General features: G+C 33.0%; 2 protein-coding genes across 2 annotated transcripts in view; one reads left to right on the forward strand and one right to left on the reverse strand.

The window, feature by feature from the left end:
• The window catches only part of Fife (regulating synaptic membrane exocytosis protein fife), a 214,837-nt gene that overhangs the window by 174,059 nt on the left and 15,617 nt on the right, over positions 1–25,161 (reverse strand). The gene's annotated exons all lie outside the window — the stretch shown is intronic.
• Positions 4,913–7,990, forward strand: LOC138132272 (uncharacterized). The gene is made up of 5 exons (XM_069049705.1): positions 4,913–5,032; positions 5,144–5,278; positions 5,334–5,949; positions 6,055–7,705; positions 7,766–7,990. Exons 1-4 carry the CDS (start codon positions 4,953–4,955, stop codon positions 7,699–7,701), a joined length of 2,478 nt encoding a protein of 825 aa, XP_068905806.1. The 5' UTR covers positions 4,913–4,952; the 3' UTR covers positions 7,702–7,705; positions 7,766–7,990.

Genomic DNA, 25,161 nt, shown 5'->3' on the forward strand with positions numbered 1-25,161 from the left:
CTTTATGAGAACATTGAGTACCTTCCCTCAATTGCCAAGCAACGTATAATTCGATGAATAATAAAAATTTGTTACACAGTCTAGGACTGGTAAATGAATGAATAATAAAATTATTTTCAATATTTATCTGGTCAACTTGTCGAAACAGACGTCAAAAGTGACAGCTACTTTTGAAATAACCAAAAATGGGATAATTTCGCCAAAGGCAGGTGAACAAATGTATAGAATCTAAATCAGAGAACGCAAGAAGTTTCTTCTTCCGGCAATGAATGAAATATGGTTTGTTATGTTATGAGTGAAAATTTCCAGAGCAATTGTAACCTTGAGGGGTATGGGAAATTGACGGGAGGGATATGATGAATTGAACCTTTGTTGAAGGAAGGTAAAATGGCGACGTAGCGTCAAGTGAGTAATACATATTACTACCTTAAAAATCTTAGTAAAAAGTGAAATATGCAGGGCCTGTGAAGTGTATCGGAATCACAATAAATTTATCCTGACTCCTGTGCATACATTCTGCATCTGCAACGTATTAGCGCAGCTACACGAGCGGGACTCGTCATCGTCGAAATGAAAGAAAAGACTTTTAGGAACATTCTTGACATTGCAAAAAAAGCTGGAGTTACACGTAGGTTTTGAACAACAAATCAAGAATAGTGGCAGTTCTGAAAGAAAGAAGACAAAACTGGATTGAACTAACCTATTTATTTTAGCATCATTATTAGTAGAAATTTAAGATCAAATTTTATAACTAAACGATGTAGAATGCAACAAATGAAATAAGAAACATGCAAAATAAAAAGAATAATTTATAACAAGTGTTCAAAATGACCACCTTTCATCTGAAGGAATAGGCGAGCTAGTTTTATTAAATTTTCCCTTGCCAGTCTAAGCATATTAGGAATAACAGTAGCCAGTGTTTCGTAAATTTGGTCGTTTAGTTCTTCTAAAATATTGATAGGTTCACGGTAAATATAGTTTTCAAATATACTTCTTCTACCGTCGTCATCAAAGAACTGCAGAACAGCATCTTCAGTCTCTGGCGTTCTAACTTCTTGCGGGGGACCACCAATTTCTTGTCAGGTAGGTACCAAGGACCCAGTGTCTCGAGCACGGTACACCAACCGTAGAAATACGTTATAATTTGGATGTGGAAAACGTATTGCATATTCCCTTGCATCCTCACGTGCATTGCGCCGGCAATCTCCATAAATTAGGAGCATTTCGGCATACTCTGCAGCTGCATACATGATTTCAATACGAAGTTTGACAATTTCGAATCAAATTATAACTTGACGTTGTCAAAATCTTCACAGTTGCCCAAACATTTACTTGAAATTCCATACCATTCTTACTAGAATTATGTTGCTAGGCAATTCAAACCTTTGGTTAAATTTACGTGAAATTCAAATTAACAGCGTCCTTCTGATTGGTCAACTTTAATTATTCATTACAAAAAATCGATTATACCCTGTCCTTTTTTTTAAACGCTATTGCTTTCAGTTATCACCAAAGAAAACGCCCTGTAAGTTTGATCCGCGAGTTCTGGGACACCATGTATATGTTATCGGGAGCAAAACACAGTTGAAACTTGTCTCTGGTTAAAAGTCGACAACCTAACCTGAAAATGTGACATCCACTATTTGCCGAATTTATTCTACATATAAAGCGGCACATTCAAAATTTGACAAGTTTCTACAGCAAGTTGGACCGGACAATCATTTATATAGTTTGTTTCCAAACTATATGCAGTTGTATCAGTTTATAACACGAACTACGTGTATGTAGCTATCTCCTTTCAACACATGTCAAACAAGTTCGTTGCTTCTGCTACGTTGTACGTTCGCTATTAAGATTGTCGCTCTAGCATCTCATTCTAAACCGTACGATTAGAGTAACATAAAACTATTGACGTGCGTCGGCTTCGGCCCGGCGTAAGATGTCCACCAAACGTCAAAATGTGAAGAAACGACGAAAATGTAATTCGATTTATCCAAAGCTTTGGAAATCATGACAAAAGTGTCCCAAAAACAAAACTATTATTATTATTGCAATCGGAACGAAATTCGAAATAAATACACAACTGCGCATGCGCATCATCCATAATTGGAAAGTCGAATGGATATTTAGATTATTCAAAGCGATTATTTCGATTTATTCGATTATCAAAATTTATCGATTATGCCCAACACTACAAAATACATACTATAATTTCTTGACAATGGCGGTAACATAATCAACTCATTATGCCTTGCTGTCAAATGTCAAATACGGACGAACGGCATGTCGGCTTCTTGATTCAGGCGTGACGTCACTGCATATATTTTGGATATAAACTATAGGAACCCTGTATTATAATTTCAAAGTTGACAACTAACACCCCTTTTTGATTTTTTGTTAAAAATGAACGCATTTAATTTCACTTGCTTTTAATTTATTAAATTCCATCATTATTTATATTCATTGAGATTGAGATCTCTTTTAAAGCTGTCAATGTTTCAGCTCTGTCTGCCGGTGGAAGTTTAACTGCAGGTATACTTCGTCCAGCGAGAGATTGGGAGATTTTACATTGTATTAAATTAACCAAACACTACAAAATGCACTAGAATACATTAAATTAAAGCATCAATTCAGGGCAAAAATGTTACTGCTTGAAGGATATATTTCAAATTTTACGTGCGCTAGGTATTACTTTCTCTACGTAGAATTTAGTGATTTTTATGTCAACCAATCTCTCGCTGAACAAACTTTAGCAAAAATTCAATAGTTTTAAATATGAATGATCAGGATCACTTTGCTTTTCAACGGAAAATAATAACCTTGATATTATTACCGCAAGTGGACTTTGCAATAAAGCCCAAGTTTTCTTTTTCTTCAGAAAGTTTAAATGTTGAATTAGTTATTTGATCATTATTATTTTCATCATCCTCAAGGTTCTCGCCAATTTAGTCTGCAAGCATCTTTGCCTTTAAGAGTCCGTCACAGCTCCCAAATTCGCATTTTGCAATTTACGTCGTTATTACTCAATCAAAGTAAAAATTGTTTTAACAAAAAAGGTATTAAAAAATGACGTCCATTTGGCAAAGTACTTTTTTTTGGTGTAGTACAAAAAAAAGGATTTTTTCTTTAGAAGTAATTATTTTTAAATAAAATTACTAACTTTGCTAAATGTATTAATTATTTTTAGGAATTTTCAGTGCCATACAAAATGATTTATCTCTACATTATTAGAGAAAAATGACAAATGCTATTCGTACGAATTTTTTTGCGTATAGTGCTGCCCCTGTAGCACTTGCGTCGTGCAAGTGCACTATCGAAGTTCGGATACAAACCGTTTTAAGGAAGCGACGTCTAGAGGGTAGTTCGGGTAGTTTCATGTATTTTGACTTGGACACGTGTTTTGAACGTGCATGCTGTAAAATTGGAGCTGGAGGGCCGACATCTGATACTGTTTCAATGGATAACAGAAATACAGAGTACGAGAATGGCAATTTTCGCCAGGCTACCTATTAGTATAGAACTTGATTGGAATCTTTGATTGAATTTGCTGAATTAAGTGCAATTTGTCACTTATCAGTTTATTACTTTAATAATTAGTTTTAATGTTTCATAATAATAATAATTATTATTATGTAACAAAATAATACACTGATAATTTTTTAAAATATTAATTAGGAGTAATTAACATTAGGGGCCGGTTTTTCAATCGATGATAAACATTCTGATCAGCTAATCATTAATTCTTGATTAATTTCAAATTAATCATGGATAGTGTTTTTCAAACCAAAATTCAATAATTACGATTAACTATACTAAATAATGTGAGAAGTCCCACGCCAAAAATATGAACTAATGGACATTTATGGTAACGACTTAAAAAATTTAAAGTAGGAACATACAAAACTTTATTTGACATTCACTTTTCTGTTGCAAATCGAAACTTTTATTAGCTCAAAATTTTTATTTTTAATGAAATTACACTGTCACATTTGACATGAGACTTCTTACATTATTTAGAATATAATTTTTGTTAAAAATGATTTCTTAGGTAAGTAAATGTATTAAACATGTAGGATTTAATTTTGTAGTTTATTATTCTATGCTAATGGTTTTAGGTACTGTTCTAATCAAAAATTTTCAATAAATCGGCAATGTCACTTTTGACATTAATCATCAAATTCCGATTAATTCATAGAACATCGTATGATTAGGTTAATCAAGAATAAACATGAACTTTTTTTTTAATCAGGTTGAAAAACGGTAATCAAAAATTAATCAACAATTGAAAAACCAGGCCTTAGAGATAGATCTAAATTAGTGAGACGATCAAAATGTGGTTTCCCACGATAGGATTTTGGGAAAAACCTAATATAATCATAAACTACCTGAATGCTGTAAATAGAACGCCAGACGGGCAGACAATAAGACACGCAGATAGACAGTTGTATTATGTAAATTTTAAAAATCAGACAGGATATTGTTAAAATTGGTAGCCTGTGAGCAATGCACCCTTTGACTTCAGACTTTGCTCTGTGCCTGCGCCACACCCTCAATCTAGGACCCCAAATCTTGGCTCCAATTTTATATTTAGATATTCTTACCACAATAATTTTATAGAAGGTTAGAGCCAATTGCTCTATTGTAGGAAAAAAAATGTGAAAACCCAAAGTGGCGGCAATTTGAGAAGGTGTAAAAGAAATCGGCCACTTGGACATCTGGACGTCGGCTTCTTTGCATTTTTGACCTATTTTTAGAAGTACCTAGACATCCAAAACAGAGATGAATGTAAATGTGTTTGCCACATTGGCTACTAAAATATAAATATGGTGCAACTGCAATTTTAAGTTAGTCTTTCTGCTGACCTAGCTGCCTCCACTAGTTTAGATAGTATTTTTCAAAGTGTTGAGTGAGTTTTTAGTTGTTCGCTGTTTTTTAATTTGCGTGTTTCAACAATGGGGAATCGAAAGAATTATAAAAAAAGTCCATATACATCATCCCGTCGTCGTAATCGTAGAATAGCTCAACTGAACAGGTAAGAAATATTAGAAACCAATTACTCATTTTTTTTTATTTGGTATTACTTTAAATATTAGGTAAATTCGGTTGAAAAGACATGAAATATACATTCCGGATACCTTTTCAGATTTAAACGTACATTGACCATTGAACCTGTCCATGAATTAGAAAATGAAGAACCTTTATTATTTGCTGATTCTGATATTGTGAGCACAAATCATTCCAATGATTTGAACACTCCAGATGAAAGCAATAACGCTGAGTATGTTTCCCTTTTTCTTTTATTTTTGCAAAATAATAAAATGAGTTCCATGTAGGACACATCATCCAGAAGAACCTCATTGCAGTTCAACGCAATTAATAGTTGCCAAATCTAAAAATGATAAAGATGATATTCCATCACAAAAGTTTATCATTGAAGGCAGACGTTTGGTAGCACTCGATTACTTTTTAGAGCAAATATTATCTTGTAAAAGTCACGGGGCGTGTGACTGCAATATAACCGATATGATTGTTATTAAGGAAAATATAATTGGTTTAAAGAGCATAATAACTCTAAAATGTAAAATGTGTAACATTTTAATGGACATATCTACTGATTATAAAGATGGTACACAACTGAAAGTGAATAATGCAGCGGCTTTGGGAATAATATCATCTGGCATCGGATATTCGACTGCTAATGAATTGATGTCCGTATTAAATGTACCTTTTATGGCCTATGGTACTTTTAACAGCTGTCAAGATAGTGTGGGCAATGCAATTCATAAACTTTTTTGGAAACAAATAGAGCAAAATGGTAAAGAGGAAGCTAGATTGGCAAGAATACATGGAGAAGTCGATTCTGATGGAACACCTACAATAACCGTAATTGCTGACGGGGCCTGGTCAAAGAGGTCATATAATGTTAACTATAACGCCTTATCGGGAGTTGTAAGTATTCATATTTTGGCGTCAATCATTGTTCAATTTATTTATATTTTTATATTGTTTCTCACTATTTAATTCTCATTTCACCTTTATTAATTTATGTTTCAGGCGTGCATAATTGGCAACAGGACACGAAAAGTGCTGTTTTTAGCCGTGAGAAACAAATACTGCTGCGTTTGTGCTCGTGCTGAAAATAAAAATATCCAACCTATTGACCATAAATGTTTCAAAAATTTTGGGGGGCCATCTACATCCATGGAATCGGATATAATAATAGAAGGTTTTAAAAGAAGTATCGAAATGCATGGTGTTAAATATATGAGACTAATTGGAGATGGTGACAGTAGTATTTCAAAAAAACTCTGTGAAATCCGTCCGTATGGTTCATGTTCCATGGTTGAAAAAATTGAATGTACCAATCATTTATTGAGAAACTTTTCGAAACATCTTCGTGAACTCGCTACTAGAAAGAAGAGTAATTCAAAAAATTTGCCCGTCTCCCCTCAGTTACGAAAAATTGTAACAGCTCGGAGTTATCGACTAGTAGCAGCAGTGAAAAAAGCAGTTGAACATAGGAGCAAGGAGAATGGTTCTTTGAGAGAACAAATTACGTTGCTCATTAAAGACATGAAAAATGCTCCATCACATGTGTTTGGAGAGCATAAAGAATGTTCAGAGATAAAATATGTTAATTGTCAAAAAGAGGGTGAAACAAATTATATTGAAATTATGTCTACATGTGGCCTCTATGAAGATATTGAATTATGTTTCAAAAGGCTAATAGATAATGCTTTTAGTCTCATTTTAAATATGACAAATAATCTGGCAGAGCAATATAATTCTATTGTTTGCAAATTTATAGGAGGAAAAAGAATAAACTTTTCTTTGAAAGGAGGATACCAAACTAGATGTGAAGCTGCAGCTGTATCTTTTAATAGTGGAGGTGACTATCATCGCTTAGTTCACAAAGAACTAATACAGAAAAGTCCACATGGTTCTACAAAAAAGTACATCGAGAAAATGAAAAAGAGGAAATCGTACTACGAAAAATCTAAGTTGTCACGAAAACAACTCTTTAAGCAAAAACCAGTAGCTCCACCAGATGAACATTATGGTACAGAAGCCACGCAGCTTTCAGCAGATATGTCTGAAGAGGAATACTGCGAACGATCAGAAAAATTTTTGGCTCGTTTGAAAAAAACCACGAAAGAAATTAGGCAAATAGAAGAGGATACGAGAGGGCAAGCAGGAAATCCTTTATGGTTTCAAGAACGTTCCAACCGCATAACTGCTTCGAATTTTAAAGTTATTTGCTCAATGCGAAAAACCACATCATGCGTAAATACTGTTGCCAATCTGTTGTATGGTACATTTACAGGAAATTCTAATACTAGATACGGCAGAAGAAATGAAATGAGAGCAATTCAAGAATTTCAAAAAAAATTTGAAGATTTGAAAGTAGAAAGCTGTGGTTTTTTTATTGACAACGAAGATTTTATGCTTGGCGCCTCTCCGGATGGTTTAATAGGAAATGACGCCATTATCGAAGTAAAATGTCCTGCAAAAGCTGCACATTTAACGCCACTGGATGCGATTAAACAAAAAATTATAACTTATATACAAGTAAAAAGTGATGAGGAATTAATTTTAAAGAAGAACCATGCGTACTTTTATCAAATTCAAGGCCAGCTACACATTACAAAGAGAAAAAGTTTGTTATTTTGTTATTTGGACGCCATTAGGAATATATGTTGAACAGGTAAAGTTAAATGAACTGCATCTTTTGTACTCAGTTAATAAAATATATTTTTAATTTCAGATAAAAAGAGATGATGATTTTTGGGAAAAAAATATGGTCAACCAATTAAAAAATTTCTATTTGAAATGTCTTCTTCCTGAAATTATTGACCCCAGGAAATGTCGAGGAATGGAAATACGAAACCCACCACGTGATTAATCACAATCTGTACGACCTAATCCTACCAAAAAAGCAATATTTATTGTTATATTGTAATAACTAATAATAAAGTTGTTACCCTCATAATCACTCGTTTACTTACAATGAAACGGATTGTAAAATGTCGTTCTATTGATCAAAATAGAAATTATGACTGACTAAAGTCAACAAGAAATGAATATAGACCACTTACAGTTTACGACGGCAACACAATAGTCCAAAGATAAACACCTCCAGGTCACCCTAACGTAAAGACCACCGCCCAACCGCCCTTATCCGAATTTATTTACCTGCTTTCAAATAGTTAATATTTGCTGTTTCTTTGTACCAAATTATGAATTATAAACTTGTGATCAAATTTTCTATTCGCAGTGGAAACACTAAACCAACTCTTTTCCAGGACCGGTTTCAGTCGCATGTAATGCTCTAAAATTACATTTTACAACAATAAAAAAAACATGCAGGATATTGATAATATTTTCGCTGTTTTTTGATAAACAGAGTCGCCGTCAACTTACTGGTCATAAAAAAAAAAACACTTCTTTATTTATGTTATACTTGTAATCTCTGCTTGTATTATAAAATACGTGTTCAGTTGAAAAGTTCATCAAATTGGCCTTGATTTTTGTCGCTATTTTTGTCTAACCAACTTAATTTATGTTGTTGTCTTTTAAAAAATTAAGTCAAAGCCAACTTGAACATTTTAATTACTTTATTACAACAGTATTATATTGCAACAAGTCTTTTGGTTTTGTATTACTTTTTTTTGGTCTATGCTTATTAAATTTCTTAAGAAATAAATGTATTTATTTTGGTAGAAAATTAGCGTACTATTGCGGGCAAAAAAAGTGGGACATCAACGTCATTGTCTTGACTTTTAATGTGAAATAACCCTTACCTGATTCTAACCCTACTTTGAATCGATTGACGTTGTGATTATGTATTGTACGTTGTAGGGAGCGATTGTAAGTAAGCACGTAGTGAATATTTATTTAATGCAAAGTTCCAATCAAAATCTACCTTTATAAAAAGAAGAGGGCATTTGGAAAATAGGAGGATAAAATATATTTTTAAACTGTCAGCTGGAATAGTGTCAAAAAAAATGACAATAAAGCTTGAACTACATCGAATTTTTCAAAACTGACAGAAATTTGATGTCCCACTTTTTTTGCCCGCAATAGTACCTATCAATTTAATGATGTCACGATAACTTTTATTAAAGGTTCGTAACACAGCTATATACTCGTAGGCGCTGAAGGTTCTAGGTTCCTGTACTAAGTCAGTAGACTTACGCAGCTGACATCTCTGTCTAACATATTTCCGTTTCAACATTATAATCCCGCCTCCTTGCTACCTCACCCCTGCCCCCACTTTTGCAGTAGATGGTACCCAACGTGCTGTGACGGGCCCTTAATTCATTCCTTTCTCTTCTTTATGTGCTGAGTCTCATAAATTTTATATGATAACTTCGCTTCCTTTATACGTATTAAAATTTTGTAGAAAGTTATCAACTCCAGTTCATTTCAAATTATAGAAGCAATTATTGTTTTGTCGGTCAGCAAATTTCCGTTAATTTTAAGTTTATTTTATCCCGATCATTTATTAACAACGATTTGTTCAAACTTTTGATCACTGCAAACTACCAGTAGTTTACAATATGTTACAAAATCAAACGAGTTATTTGCATTTGTATTGTATACACACAAATAAATTATGCAACTGTGTTAAAGTGTTAACGTAAGTTACCAACCAGCAGTAAGTAACACCAAAATGTTATTAAGCTTACTCGTACCATGTTATGGGCCTTTCAAATTTAGTTCATCAGCCCAGTTATTTGCATTTTGACAGTAAACAACCGCTACCGACGGTATATACAAATTTGTATAAAATGACATTAATTAAAATTTTTGTATTACTTACGTTAATAATTGTGTCGACAATGCAATTATTCCATAGGTTTATTTTTCATAGGATCAACATTCTACATTTATACGTGAATAAAGCATTCGAAACATAATTTTAAAACAACAGATTCAAAATAAACAACTGTCAACGTGAAAATCGTTTCATCATGTTTTTCTATGGTATCGTTCAGGGGTCAACCCTAAAGCATCCGTTATTCGAAAGCTGGTACCGTCATCCACTATTCAAATAGCATTACGATAATGCTGTCTCTCGGCAACCCTAGCATTTGCATTACCCGGACTCACGAAAACTAATTCCTTTCCTTTTAAAAACTCTCATATCGATCAGAGCTACCAAACAAAGTCAGTAATTTGTCTATTAACAGCAAACACACTTAGTTATTAATAGAAAATAAAAATGTATGCGTACGTATTCGACCTTGCGACTAACTTCAATCTATTACGAACAAATTAGCAATGTATAATATCTGTTTAAAAGCTACATGTACACTCACCACAGAGAGAATGAAGGGAAAATACTACATTTTAAAAAACGAATGTAGAAGAAATGCTTTTGATAAAGTATTTCCTGTGGAGATCGATATTCAGGATTCATGAAAGTTAACAAAATTACAATTAAGCATACCACCAAAAATAGAAAACATAAACAACTGTAATTGAAAAGCCGACAAGTGCACAAACAAATGGAGTTTGTAATTATGGATCAAAACTGAAACCAACTATTTTACACTAAAGGATAATTGAAGAGGATCTGATCATTTAATCAGGCGATTGAAGGATTACGGGAAGATTTGATGATCTTTAGAGCCTCCAACACATTCAACTTTAAATCTTTGCCACAAAAATGAAGTAAAACAACATCGTGGGAAAGATGAATGTTATGGTCATATTGAAGAATGTGATTGGCAAAGAATGAAGTCTCGTACGAAGGCGACTGTCTGTTGTTAAGAAATTGTTTTTGATGTTTGTTTATCTTTCGGGCGTGAACGGCGATTTTTGCCCTTTGGCGTCTTATAATCCCTCGGCCCTTCGGGCCTCGTGCTTATAATTCCGCCACGGGCCAAAATCGCCTCCTTCACGCCCTTAATACAAAAATATCTATTTTAGAATTTGCGTCTCTAATAGGTCTATTATTGATATTCAATTTGGAGTCGTTTATGGCTATCTATTAAAGCACTAGTGGTTTAATAGATCTCTAAGAAAATTTTTATCAATATTTCAGTGTAAAAAACTTCCAATATTAATGTTCAAACTCTACTTTTTAACATCTGTTGCAAATGTAGTTGCATCCTTGAATTACCAATTAATACAAAATTCCCTAGAATTTGAAAATAATTTTTTATTTAAAAATTAAAACAAGGGTGCAAATTTGAAAAAAGTAACATAAAAAACTCGTTTTATAAGGGCATTGGGGCACTCGTCCCATAGAAAACTCCCCTACGTTCGTTTTCTACACTTGGGACTCGTGCGCCAAATCAACCCTTATAAAACTCGTTCTTTAATATACTAATTTCTTTACGCCTGAATCATAATCCCTGTTTTTGACACTGAAATGCGTGGGGAAAAGGGCCTTTAAAACACTAAAGCTTTGAGGTTGCTTAGGTGACAACAAATTCACCTACATTTTGAACAATGATGAATACACATTTATACACAATTTATAACAAATAAGTGGCATCGCGGTAGGCGTTGATTCTCTAAAGTGAGCTTTATGTTATGTCAAAAAATTTAGTAAACATGTGAAACCGTCATTACTTTATTCTGAGGTGATGCGTTATATAATTTTGACATGGTTTTCACCCACAGCAGAAATAACCCCCAGACAAATAATACACTTTTCATAAATGAAACAAGGAAATTCCAAATACTTATAACAAGAAAATAAACACAAAACGATTCCAATGATAATATCAAGGTCAAATTAAAAGAGAAGGTTACCAACAGCATCGAAACTAGGGTATTATTAGCAAGGGTCTTACTGCCAACGTAAATTTGAATTTCCAACGCCTACCGCGATGCCACTTATTCTGAATTATAATATACATGGCAACGAAACAACAACAATTGACCTTTCTATATCAACGATTGACACAAATTACTTCGGAAAAGGTATTTCAATTTACTTTTTTTTGTTATAATTTTCAGATTGTTGTGCAGGTATAATAAAAAATAGCGTATGATACACGTTTATAAGGGCCTTTAAAGCACTTGCGACGTTAAAAGCACTCCGCTACGCGTCGTGCTCCTAAACTCGTCGCGCGTGCTTTAAAGGCTTCCTTATAAACCTGTATCATAATATACTATTACAAATCATGACAATGTAGTATCTGTTGAAAATGTTATATTGGTGTCATAACAATTTTAAGAGAAACGTCTTAAGATTGTGTAGTTGAAGTATTTCATTGCATAATAAAAAAGACAAAACCTGCACATATTCGTAAATCAAAGTGAGTGCGTGTTTATAATCACAATCAACAAAGTTTAGATAAAAAAAAATGGACAATCAAGTTTGCATGTATACAACTCTCTTGGTCGTAAAAAAGCAATAAATAAAAGTGCACCATTATATATACCTAGATAGGTCAGTCGTAAAGTACATTTTAATTCTAACTAATTCGAGTTAGTTCAAAAAAGAGTAGTAACATTATTGATCAAAATAAATTAGACAGTAAAGAATTATTCGATAAACATGAAAATATATTTCATCTTTTGAAAGACAATTTAGTTTCTACCTTCAAGCAATTTAGATTCCCTTGTTTCCTATTATTGAGTGTATTCTTGGACAATAAGCAAAGTTATTTTTTAAATAACATTCCTGTATATCGGTGCGTTATTAGGATACGTATTGATTTTCGAATCTAAATGACCCTCCCATTAATGCTAGATTTTTATTTGTGCCGTAAAATTAGGAGCTATAATACGCTAATTACTCCGTAGACTAAACGCTTGCTGTAATTTTCTTGAAACTTTTCTATTTACCCAAGTCTAAACAATAAGAAGCAGAGTGTTTACGTGTGGCTTACTGGCTTATATGGTTGTAGCAATTCAGTTTTTATGAAGCTGCAACTTGTTTTACTGCCCAAATTAATTAAAAATTTTAAGTGTCGAGTGCATAAAAATGATTTGCTTGACAATAAGTGGAGTTTATTAGCCGTAAAGTTGTGAATTAAATTTGCGAAATAAAAGTTCTATCATCTCTTGAAAAAGCACTCCCTAAACATAAACCATAAATTTCACATTACTACGTAACAGATGGTGCTTAACTCTTGTTTGTACTTCAAATAGATGTTATTCCATTTATTTCTCTTCCTTGCCATGCAAGATTATCGCGATAAAATTTAACTTCGTTGTAGTCTCATTCCAACGGGACAAATTCTATTTTCTTCCGTATTCTTTGAAAGGGGCTTTATTTCCGTTCATAAATATACGAAAGAGAAAAAACTCTATATCAGGAATAAGGATGCCCAATGACCGTTGCAAATTCACCTCGTTTTCGGTTGTCTACAAGAAAAGATTTCTTATTCTGATTAAGATTTGCGACGTTGTTATTTTCCCAGCCATCTAAAATTTTTATTACTATGCTTTTATTTCAATTAGGGTTTATGTAGGAATGCCTGCGTTGAAGGGTGTGGTTATTTATGCGACCTTCACCGTTATGTGACGGATACACTTTGTTCGTATAGTCAATAAAATGTAATACATATTATAAATATACTCCTACATTTTTGAACATTTAAAAAAAATTTTACGAATATTACGATAGTATATTTTTGACAGCCAATTTTATTTTATTCTTTTATTATCAGAATTAAATGTATGTCTTCGGAGTATTAATTTTTCGGACTACGAGACGGAATTTAATTAATTAATTTAAACGAGACAAAAATTAAAAAAAAAATCGAGGAGAATCAAAGCACTTCAGCGTGGTTAAATGAAATATAACAAGATTTTTCCTGGAGGTACCTACAGTCTATTGCAAAAAAATCGAGTACATCAAGTTTTCTATAGTCTAATTCATCCTTGTGTCAGACATAACCTATTTGAAAAAGCATGATATTAAAAGTCAATAAAGCCTGATTTACATGTGTTAAAAATAGGAAAATTCAGTGCTCTAGACTTTTTGATGTACTCGATTTTTTTGCAACCACTGTATTAGCAACTGATATATAAAATTGTTTGAATTATTATAATAGTCCTTGGTTTCTCTTAGGGACAATACCATCCTAGTACAAACAACAAATTTAATAATTCTATAATAAAATAATTAGATAAGACATTTTCCCAGATATACAACGGTGCACCGTTATGAAATAACATCAATAAATTCTTTTAAAATTAACTTTTATTTGTAACCACATATGAAATTTGGTTTAAATAATTATATTAACTAAATTTAGGTTTTTAAAAAATATTTGTAAAATATACCCGTAACACAAAAGGTAGTGATGTAATGTTTACGGAAAGCGTAGTTAATCAGAGCGACTTAAATTAACAAATTGATCCGTAAATGTAAAAGCAGAATTCTAGCGAAATTTAAACCTCGTACTCAAACATAAATTTCCGGTAACCAATCTCCATTATTAGTACGTTGCATACCCACATTGTATTCTTGTCTGTGTAACCAGAATTACATAGCCAAAATTCCAAAGAACGAAATATTCCAAAACAGATTCGTGCGTAGTTATAAACAACCATAATATGAACCCAATTTAACTTTTCAATTTATGGAACACTTCTAAAACAGTGTAAAAATAAATAACTAGGGATATTTTAATAGAAGTTTCTTCACTCAGAACGTACGTGAAATGTGCCTAAAATGAACAAAATCATTCTCTGTAACTTGCACCTCTCGAGCTTGACGTTACGTAATGGGATCTGAGTCGTTAGGGGCGTTAAAGACATTCCATAAAAAGGTTTCCTCGTGTACGTCTAAACCAATAATATCTCCTGCTTTGATAGTAAAAATGTTCGAAACGATTTTTAGTTTTAATATAAGTATCTCAGTGTTCAGACAACGTTATCCATATTAAAAATATACATAATATATATTTTCTCCAAATGTCAAATTATTTAAAAGTATGTAGTACTGTTCCTTCCGTGATTTAATTGCTTCCAGAATATTAAACATTGAATAAGAGGAGAATTTGAGCGAAAATGTCAAGATCGCCTAAAGAGGGTAACGATTTCAGACAACATCAAATTATTTGATAACAAGAGCAGAGTAGCAAGTTATAGAATAATGAAACTTCAGAAACGACCCCATTGCGTAAAAAAGCGCCAGAAGAAATAAAATGAGTAATTATCGTTCTCGGATTTTACTTACTGTTACTAAGTTATTAGGAGTATAAAAAGTTAAGAAATGTAATTCAAAATGAAATTCATATTTTTTTCAATAATACAAAATAACCACTTCTCTTTTAAGTTCGGTTAGACTTAAGAAAGAAAACTGGGTTTTTTTAGTACCTACCTATAAAAATAAAAACAAGTAGATTCATAAATATTTCTTCGCTGGTTATTTAAAGTTCAGTTAATATACGAAGTCGGCCATGTAATCATTTGCTGAGAAGATTGTTTTCATCAAATCATCAATTTATAAAAATTGTTCGAATTTTAAATATCAAACCTTTTTAGTAGGGTATAAAACAAACAAACTGTTATTGTTTATAAAAAAAAACAAATGAAAAACCGTAAAATTGTACTTATGTATCCAATTTAGGAGGTGGAAATTGAAACAAAAAGTTTATTATGAATTTTATTATTGAATGGAACAATAAAAAGCAGTTGTTTGTTTATTGTTAAAGACCTTTATAATCAATTTGTTATAAAAAGTTTTACAGTATAGGCATTCAGGATCTTTTTGGGACCGGGTTGGCTATGATTTTTTTCTTTTCATGTTGGACTAACTGATTCAGTGATGCAACGGATGCAACTTTTTTTTCTGTCAGTGTCTGTTCGACATTTTGTTGCCACCGCATTGCCAGATTTATTATTTTAATATTCCAAATTGCCAAAATAATTTTGTGATGACAAAAAAGTACCTATTCAGAAAATGTAAACTTAAACTGAAAACAACCTAACCTAACAGAAAAAGTGTCAATTTCCTTTAGAGATTTAGTTGTCACCGAAGTACTGCCAACAAAAACACTAGATGGTTATAGCCAACTCGGTCCCAAAAAGATCGTGAATGCCTAATAAATCTTTACTTTTCACTTTAGTATAATTGCATGATAACTCCTAGGATACGAAATACGTAAACATGTCCATAACAACCGGGGAATAATAACACCCTCATCAATTCATGATTGCAAAGATGCTAATTTTTTTTTTAAGAACACGTATAGTGAAAAATAAAATCTTGTATGCACTACGGCGTAATCATCGTTGTAACGCCCTTGGTGCATAGCTATTATATACTTCGTCCAGTGAGAGATTGTGAAATTTTAAATTGTAGACTTGTAACACAACATGTAGTGCATTTTGTAAATGCACTAGAATACATTAATTAGAGCACAATTTCAGGGCAAAAATGTTACTGCTTGAAGGATGTATTTCAAATTTTACTTGCGCTAGGTACTACCGTGTGAACAACAATTACTGATTGACTTTTGGTGACTTTTATGTCATGTTCCAACGAGAAAACCATTTTATTAATAAAAGAATACAAAAACCAAGACGTTTAATTATGAAATGTATATCAGCTGTCAATAGTGTCAATAAAACAAACCGAAATAGGTACAAATTCAGTCTTGAAAATTTCATGTAAATTTTTTTATTGCCAACTGAAACTAGTCCAGTCAATATAAACATTCGACCTTGCAAAAGGTCATGTAGTTCTAATTTTTTAATATGTTCTTTGGACCTCAGCCAAGAGTAAAAAACCAAATTTGCAACTTCGAAAGATTTGTGCGCGCTGCGTGGTAGCCGAAGAACAGCAAAATTTTCGCACTATTTTCAGTTTTTGCTCAATATCTCTTAAGATATGAGTCTAACAGAAAAAGCTGAAGTTATCTTTTTTAAACTAGATTAAATTCACTTCAGTTTGAGGCTTAAGCAAACTTTGTGCGTCCAGCAGTTTCCGAGATACAGCTCTTCAAAAATTGGATATTTTTTCCAAGAAGTGAAATTTTTTTGTTTATTTCTCTTTTTTTATTAAATATCGTCAAAAATACTCGCCCCATGAGAAAAGTCAGGGGCAATGAACTTGAAGCGTATTTATTTAGCTTTAAACTGAGATCTGATGGGCAGCTGCAGGTCCAATGCTTCTTTAAAAAGTGGCATATAACCGAAAATCTCGAAAAAGGGAATTTGGGAAAAATAAATGAAAACAAGTTTTCAGCGCATCAAACATCACGTATAGGGCCTAAACCGATCAAATAAATTATTTGAACGTAATTTAGTATGTGTGGTTAACAACTTGAAGGGAGTCTGTGAAGTCGGTGGAGAAATACTGTTTCATTGCCAACAGACTCAGTCATTGTTGATCACGCTGTACTTTCTCTATGAACCATTCACGATTATTTCAAATTCGGACTATCTATGAAAATCTGACATTTTAGTTGGCAGTATTGTGATTTGTCTTAATAAATCTATTTTAGGCTATAATTCAACCGAACACTGCTCCCAAGTTGTTACATTTTTTAAATAATTGAACGCATTAGGAACAATAATCGTAAAATTGTAATTGAATTGAAACATACATATTTGTAGGGCAGTTCTGGGTAAATTCTTATTAACTAAATTAATGACGAAATTGACAACAATGCGAAATGTCATATGACAGGACCTGACGCCAATCTAACAAAAAAATATCGCGGCCTCCTGCGTGTTTAAAATAATCGTGAACGGCATATACGTAGAATTTAGTGATTTTTATTGCAACTAAGCTCTCGCTGGATAAACTATACTATAACACATAGTATTCTATTTTTTACACGTTTAAGTCTCAAGTGCAAATGTACAAGATTACTTACAAGATTAATTACATACAAGCAAAATTTTAGGTTTATAATGGAGTACTGTCAAGACAGATTAATAGTTTTGTGCTTTTATTTTGGAGGTATAAAAATGTTTCAACAATGTAGATATCTACAATTTTATAATATATTTTTGTTCGTAATATGACTAGATACGTAGCTAATAGGTTTGTTTGTATCGGGTGTTCAGTTAAATTTATCCTCAAAGTAGATGTTGAAGAGTCGATTGTGAACGCACCACGGGTTACAGATCACGGGTCAGCTGTTTAAATCTAACCTAATTTTTTGCGTTGTTTGTATTTTTATTGACGAGCGGTGCGTTCACAATCGATTCTTCAACGCCCACTTCCATAAATTTTCATAAAGTAGAAGGACCCAAATTAAATTAACCAAATATCTTTACATCAAGTCATTTTAATTAAATTCTAATCACGGATTTTATTTCTCTATAACTTTTTCATAATGTATACTAAATTTGAACTGCATCGAACAAAATTTAATTTTTAAAGTGATAGTTTTTTGCTTGCTGTACCTAGGTAATTAGTTTTAACAAAAAAGTAATACCCAATTTTTGTGGCGGTGAACAGTATTTATACATCTATAATACCTTCATATAAATATAATTTAGTTTTAAAGTCATTTTCCTACTTGACACAAGTGATGGGACACCCGGTATATGACATCCACTTTTCCGTAATTTCAATTTGAATAATATCACTTTTTCCACTTTGGTATCATAAAGAGCATTTTGTAAAACTAAAAGTAGTGTCACAAAGGAACTTTTTGTGAAACTGTTTTTATTTTATTTTTTTAATACGTATTACGTTGGTGTTGCTGTAATAGCACGCTGGCCGGCGCCGGCGTCCGGCATCGCTACAGCTCCTGCTAACAATTAAAACATTTGACATTTGACAAAATATTTTTTTCCCTCTTGTAAACTCAATTCGGGGAAATACCTACTGTAGGTATAGTGACGGCAAAGGTGACACATGTTGAATTCTTTGTTAATTCATTCACTCAAAATAAACTTTATCTGGGTCGCGATTATTATCATACCTATCATAAAGTGCTTTGAGAGAATTTGACGGCGTAAGACTCAAATTAAATTATTAGACAATGACACTGCCATTGAAGATCATTTATAATGAAAGACGCGACGCAATCGAAAAACAATATCAGAATTCAAGTCGGGATTAAAACACTTTGTAAAACATCTTCGTCAGTTCATAAATAAACACTGCTACCAGCAATCCTGATGAATTATTATCAGTAAACGAATTAAACGTAAAATTAGCAGTATTAAATTTTTCGATCTTTACCGGATCATATTCAGAATGGCCATCTTTCTATGACACTTTCGATTCGCTAATCCATCAAAATCAACGAGTGCCAAAAATTCCATTATCCAAAATCGTGTCTAAAGGGTGAAGCACGATTTGCATTCGACACTCTATCAATCTGAATTCAAAATTATGCTGCTGCATATGACCTGTTACAAAAACGACACAACAATGCACGTTTAATTACACCAGAGCACGTCTTTGTTATTATAACTAAACACGCAATCATTTTAAAAACCGATCCTGCAACCTTTCAAAAACCCATAACTGATTGTGAAATATCCAGGGATTCCGCTACTATTGGGTGATTCAAAATGGGCCTTTAAAACGCTCGTTCCACTCGCGTTTTAAACTGGCCTACTCATGCCAAAAAAAACCCAATTTACACACGAACTCGTTAAATAAACTACTATTTAATTTTCATTTTTAAATACGCGGCAAATATGCTGCAGCTGAACGACATTCGTTTCCACTGTCATGGCCCACTTGATAGAAAGACTTTTGGATCGTTCGGTATTTGTATTTATCTCAATAGTGCATAAGTGTAAAACTTTTTTATATCTACAGAAATAAAAACAAATCAATCAAGCAAATTTATTAACGTACCTATAATACAGAAGTGCCGTAACTCATAAAAACTCATAAAATACAAAAATTAAAGCAAATGTTCAACGATTTATCCAAGCTGATCTCTGCAAACCTAAATCCTACTAATAAAATAATTTGTGCTTTTTCGATCGTCCACAGCACGAGTTGCTTCGAAAATTCTCGCTGTTACATCAGTTTGATTTAGGTTCTTGTGACCCTACAACAAAAAATCTAATGGAGTGGAATGGACTGATCTAGATGGGCATCAAAACGGCCTTTCTGTACCTATTCACCCTCCAACAAAATCATTATTAAATCAGTTGCTCATTGGCGGTGCATGGTGAATTGGGGCATTACTCTACAAAGTGTGTATAAAAGAACGGATATCAAGAGTTCTGTGGAATTCGAATATATTTGATTATTGCCGCTCTGTAACATATTGTGGTACCAAATAGAAAAACAGGGGTTATGTAAGTAAGTCCATTAATGACAGGTTTTTAGCAAAGTCTGTTGTAAAGTGAAAAGTAATTAAAATATACAGTATGTCCCCGGATTGTGTTCACAAGAGGAAAACATTTGTTATTTTTGATTTTACAAAAAACTTCAGAGGAATAACATTGTTTGCTCCATTTGAAACCCATATTTCTGTTATTAAAAAGTCCTCTTCAACACAGAGAAAGACTTAGGTAACGTTAAAATAAATGAAAATGCAGAAAAATATTTTCCTTTTTTTAATCAAACGATAGTTGAGTATAAAGCTATTCTATTAACTCTCCCCGCCCTTTTCTGCACATAATTCAACCCTATATTGAAGTTTTTGAAAATTATTTCGAATTTCTTCAATTGTTAATGATGCTACAGCGTTTCTTTTCTTATGCGCTGCGCTGTCTTAGTCCTTCAGCACTATTAAGCAGGTCTTCACTATAATTTTTTTTGTAAATTAGTCACTGACAATCACACCTAAGCGTCGAGCAATGGATTGTTGAGATTTGCCTCCTTTGAAAAAGGCCACCACCACCGTACATTCTTCCGCGGAAAGATTTTTCGAAGTCGAAGAATTTTGAAAACACTTCAATACCAACTGATTTAAAAAAAATTCTTGCGTCTAGTTTTTAACGGATGAACATCAACTTCTTTTTTTTAAATGCCACTGTACATTTTTTTATTCAGTATCGCAGAGATATGTTTTCTGAATATAAAAATGCAAAGAACTATACTCTATTCTTTATCTTGGTGATCAAGCAAGCCATGTGTAGCTTTGTAACTTTTACTTTTTCCACCAAATTTTTGTGTGGTATAAATCAAATATCAACTGTCATCGCTGTCATTCAGATTCCGAATCTTCGTCAAGCATTCATGTCCAAATCTCGCAATCTTATGTCGCTAAATGCGTATTGTAAGTGTATTATTATAAGCCGTAGACACCGATTCGTAAATTTAACCCTTCCCGGTCTGAAAATTATCGGCGTCCGTCGTCCGTCAATCCGACCGAACATTATGCCCGTGCCGGGCAATATTGCACATTTGCAAAGAAGTTTGGGTTTGAAAAATTAACCGGATTCTTAAACCATAAATCGGACCTAATTTGACCGGAAAGTGTGTGGCCGAAATTCCCAAGTACGTTATGAAAATTTTAGAAAACGATGCGATGTGAAGATGATACGTTTGAGGTTATGTCTCGGTGCGTGTGAATCATGAGCAATTTAATCTGGAAAATAATAAATAGAAACATTTTGCGGCGTCTCTGTAAGTACACATTATTGTAATTTTATTAGAATATTTTTTAACAACTACCAACGCACTTTACCAAGGGAACTTTCAAAAATCCCTAAGTTCAACTTGACGGCTGAAAATTTCCCTAAGACCACTCACCAAGATAAAGAATAGAGTATATACCCATTCATTAAACAAAAGTCAAGAAATTAAAGAGTAAATCTACAAAAATCAAGTAACCAAAATAAACAAGAGAAAAGTTTGTTCTAAATGCTCGAAATGACTAAGTAAGCTCTAGATATTTTGTCAGTTACGTCATTTGTGAAAACAGTTTGATAACAACAATAATAATAATAATAATCATGTTGTTGTGGGAGAACATTTCCAAAAACGTACTAGTGTTAACGTGTGGTGTGGCATTTTTGGACATAGATTGGGCTAGTGGTTCCTTTTTTATTGATAGCAGTCTTAATCAAACAAAATATCATATTATTTATTATCAAACGCAATAAGCAACTTTCTGGATGAGACGTCATTAACAGTGTTGAACAGAGTCGTGTTTCATCAGGACAACGTCATACCACATGAATGTTGTATTTTGGTGACCGATGAATGGGTACGGACCGATTCGATAGCCCGCTAGATCCCCAGATTTGAATCCATGCGATTTCTATCTATATTCATTCGAAGCATTCGAGACAATGTTTACTTGATCCCACTGGGTACCCGAGAAGAGTTAAGAAAAAGGATAGTGTTAATCTGTCAGGAAATACCCCCAAATATTTTACTAAATGCAAAGATGAGCGTTTCTAGAGGTGTCGAGAGTGTCTGCAAACAGCATGGAGGCAATTTTGAACAACTAGAATAGATTTTGTATTGTTTACAAATTTGGTTACTTAATTTTCAAGTTTTTTAAATTAAAAAAAAATGTTTGTTCTTTCTTTTAATGTACGAATATTCAAAAGACAATTCTTTATAAAAATGAATAAAAAAAATATAGTAGTATATAGTACGCTACTGAGTTACCTGATTATCTAGATAGTTTAGCAACAATAATAATCAAAGGTAAAAGGTGCCCTTCAGTCACAAACTTTAATATTTACCTGTGACATTACTCCTCCCGATCATTTCCATAGAAACAGTGTGCTTGCACCTAGGACTTTATTGTGGAGTTGATGTAACAATGGTTGCTAATGAAGTGAACAAATTCGGACAAATTTTCCCTATTCATAGGCGTCGAAAATAAATAAAGGATATAAGGTAATTTCCATCCTTTTGGTTTCACCTCCAAAAGTCATTTACGCAGAATTATTTTATGTCAAGGATACTCCACATTTTTTTCCAAACTTATTTCAGAATCACCCTGTATAATTCAGGTGTTATGTTATTCATTAATAACTGAATTAGCAAAGCCAGTGGCGTCAGTTTATGGATTTAAATGTTCCTCATTTATTCATTCATTATATTCTCTCACCAAATATAAACTCGTGATGTGATTTATAAATCGATGATATGACTCTCAAAACCAGAGCGGCACATTCAGCTCGTCTTCCGGACTACATACATAGTTGAATTTGTAACTCTGTTTCACACGTAGATGTCATCGATAATAATCATACCACTTGTTAAATTATACCTGAAAATCACTGTACGTCTAACGAGTTATTGATAAACGATAAATAATAAGAAATAAGTAATTGTTCAAATATAATACATAGGTAAACTTAACAATGGTAATAATAATAACAATATGTAATTTTGATTTTATAAAATAGAAAATATTTCTTCTATTGTATTGACTATTGTATTGACTAAAGTATTGACGCTGCATTACCCCGTTGTACTGCAATACTTATTCTTTGGATCAAATAAGAAGTTGCTCTTGATTCATTTGTAATTTTGTGTATTTTTTCACCGATCTCATTAATTTTTTTTTTTTGTTCGACACTGTCAGAATTCGAAAATTTTCTCCTGTGCGAACGGATTTTGATAAATGTCACAACTTGCCAAACGAAACGTCAAGCTAATTTTAAAGGTTTTAAGCGATTTGGAACCTTTAAGGGGCTCGTCGAACAAAAAAACGTTGTATTCAACTCGTTCGTGTGTAAATTGGGCCTTTTTGGCACTCGTGGGCCTTTAAAACGCTCGTGCCCACTCGTGCCAAAAAAAGGCCCAATTTACACACGATCTCATTAAATAAACTACTATTTTTGCGTCATCAGCCCAAGAACCCATAGTCTCAATGGCGATAGGTACAAAATAGTAATAATTATTAGTCTCCATAGTTAGGTATTTTGATTTCTTTACATTTTCCCGTAGACGAGCGGCTTCTCCTGCTTTTTTTGAGGATAATCGAATATAAGATTGAGCCAGTGTATCAGTGCATGTTACATCCCATAAAAGAGGTTTGCCGCATAACCAAGGAATTAAAGTTATACCGTCTGGTCTTTTGTTATCTTCTCTATAGTATCCATTTGGTTCTCGAATCGAAGGAATTTCGGCAGATGTTAGAGCTCGTTTAACAAGGTCGTTGATCATTTCATGACGTGTTCTTCTTCCAGGGCTTCTGTAGCATGATAGACCATGATGGCCTAATTTATCAACAATTTCGCCACATGTACATTGATGAGGAACACACATTGGAATACCAAGCCGTAAACAAATTGAAATTCTGAAACATTGATTATCTAAAAGCGTACCTATAATTGTAGAAGGGAATGCATGTAGCCAAGCTCCAGATTCTTTTTCTTTAAGAGCTAATAAACGAGCTTGGTCTTTGTCTGAAGATATTCTATTTTTTTCATCCCAAATTTTCTGATCATAAGCCGTTGGAATTTCCAAAGGTTTCATGCTAGTAATTAACCTCCAATTTAAAATTGTTTCTTCATTAGCTTGATCATTTAGTTGTGAAATTGATTTTGGTAGTATAATTGAGGATAATTGATTAGAATAGTTCCAAGATCCAAGAAATGCCGGATAGCATAGTTTGTTTACATCTCTAAGACCAAGTCTTAGTTTTATCGGTAAAGTAGCTTGAATCCAAGTGTTAGCATAATGTTTTAGTGCGATTTTTGAACGCCAACTAGGTGTAGTAAGTGATTCAGTTTGGGTATAGAAAATGCTGTTTGCACTAGATAAAAAGCCGTATGTGATGGTAAATGACACATGCGAGTGGTCATGTTTTCTAATTCAGAAGTCCGTTTCTCTAATGCTTTTGAAAGACCTATATCATATAAAGGACAACCTAGGATATAAGTATTCTCTTGTTTTAAAAGCTTAATTCCAGGTGCAATTAAATTGAATTTTTCTAATATTTCATTTCTCTCTTCTTCATCATTAGATGTCACTGCTAGTTCACATAATAAGTAATTAATTTATCTAGTTCATATTTTGTTAAAGACAATAATATTGATTTAGAATATTTAGATAATAAGGGCCAGCTTGATAAATTTATTTTTTGTTCGACACTGTCAGAATTTGAGAATTTTCTCCTATGTGAACGGATTTTAATAAATGTCACAACTTGTCAAAACGAAACGTCAAGCTAATTTTAAAGGTTTTAAGCGATTTGGAGCCTTTAAGGGGCTCGTCGAACAAAAAAAACGTTGTATTCAACTCGTTCGTGTGTAAATTGGGCCTTTTTTGGCACGCGTGGGCCATTTTAAAACGCGAGTGAAACAATTTACACACAAACTCGTCAAATAAACTACTATTATGTT

This window comes from Tenebrio molitor, chromosome 1, assembly GCF_963966145.1.
Source record: "Tenebrio molitor chromosome 1, icTenMoli1.1, whole genome shotgun sequence".
NCBI lineage: Eukaryota > Metazoa > Arthropoda > Insecta > Coleoptera > Tenebrionidae > Tenebrio > Tenebrio molitor.

Coding starts and splice junctions, on each gene's coding strand:
- LOC138132272 (XM_069049705.1), top strand. CDS start 4,953: ATGGGGAATCGAAAGAATTATAAAAAAAGTCCATATACATCATCCCGT. Junction 5,279..5,333: donor GATGAAAGCAATAACGCTGA/GTATGTTTCCCT, acceptor AGTTCCATGTAG/GACACATCATCCAGAAGAAC. Junction 5,950..6,054: donor ATAACGCCTTATCGGGAGTT/GTAAGTATTCAT, acceptor TTTATGTTTCAG/GCGTGCATAATTGGCAACAG.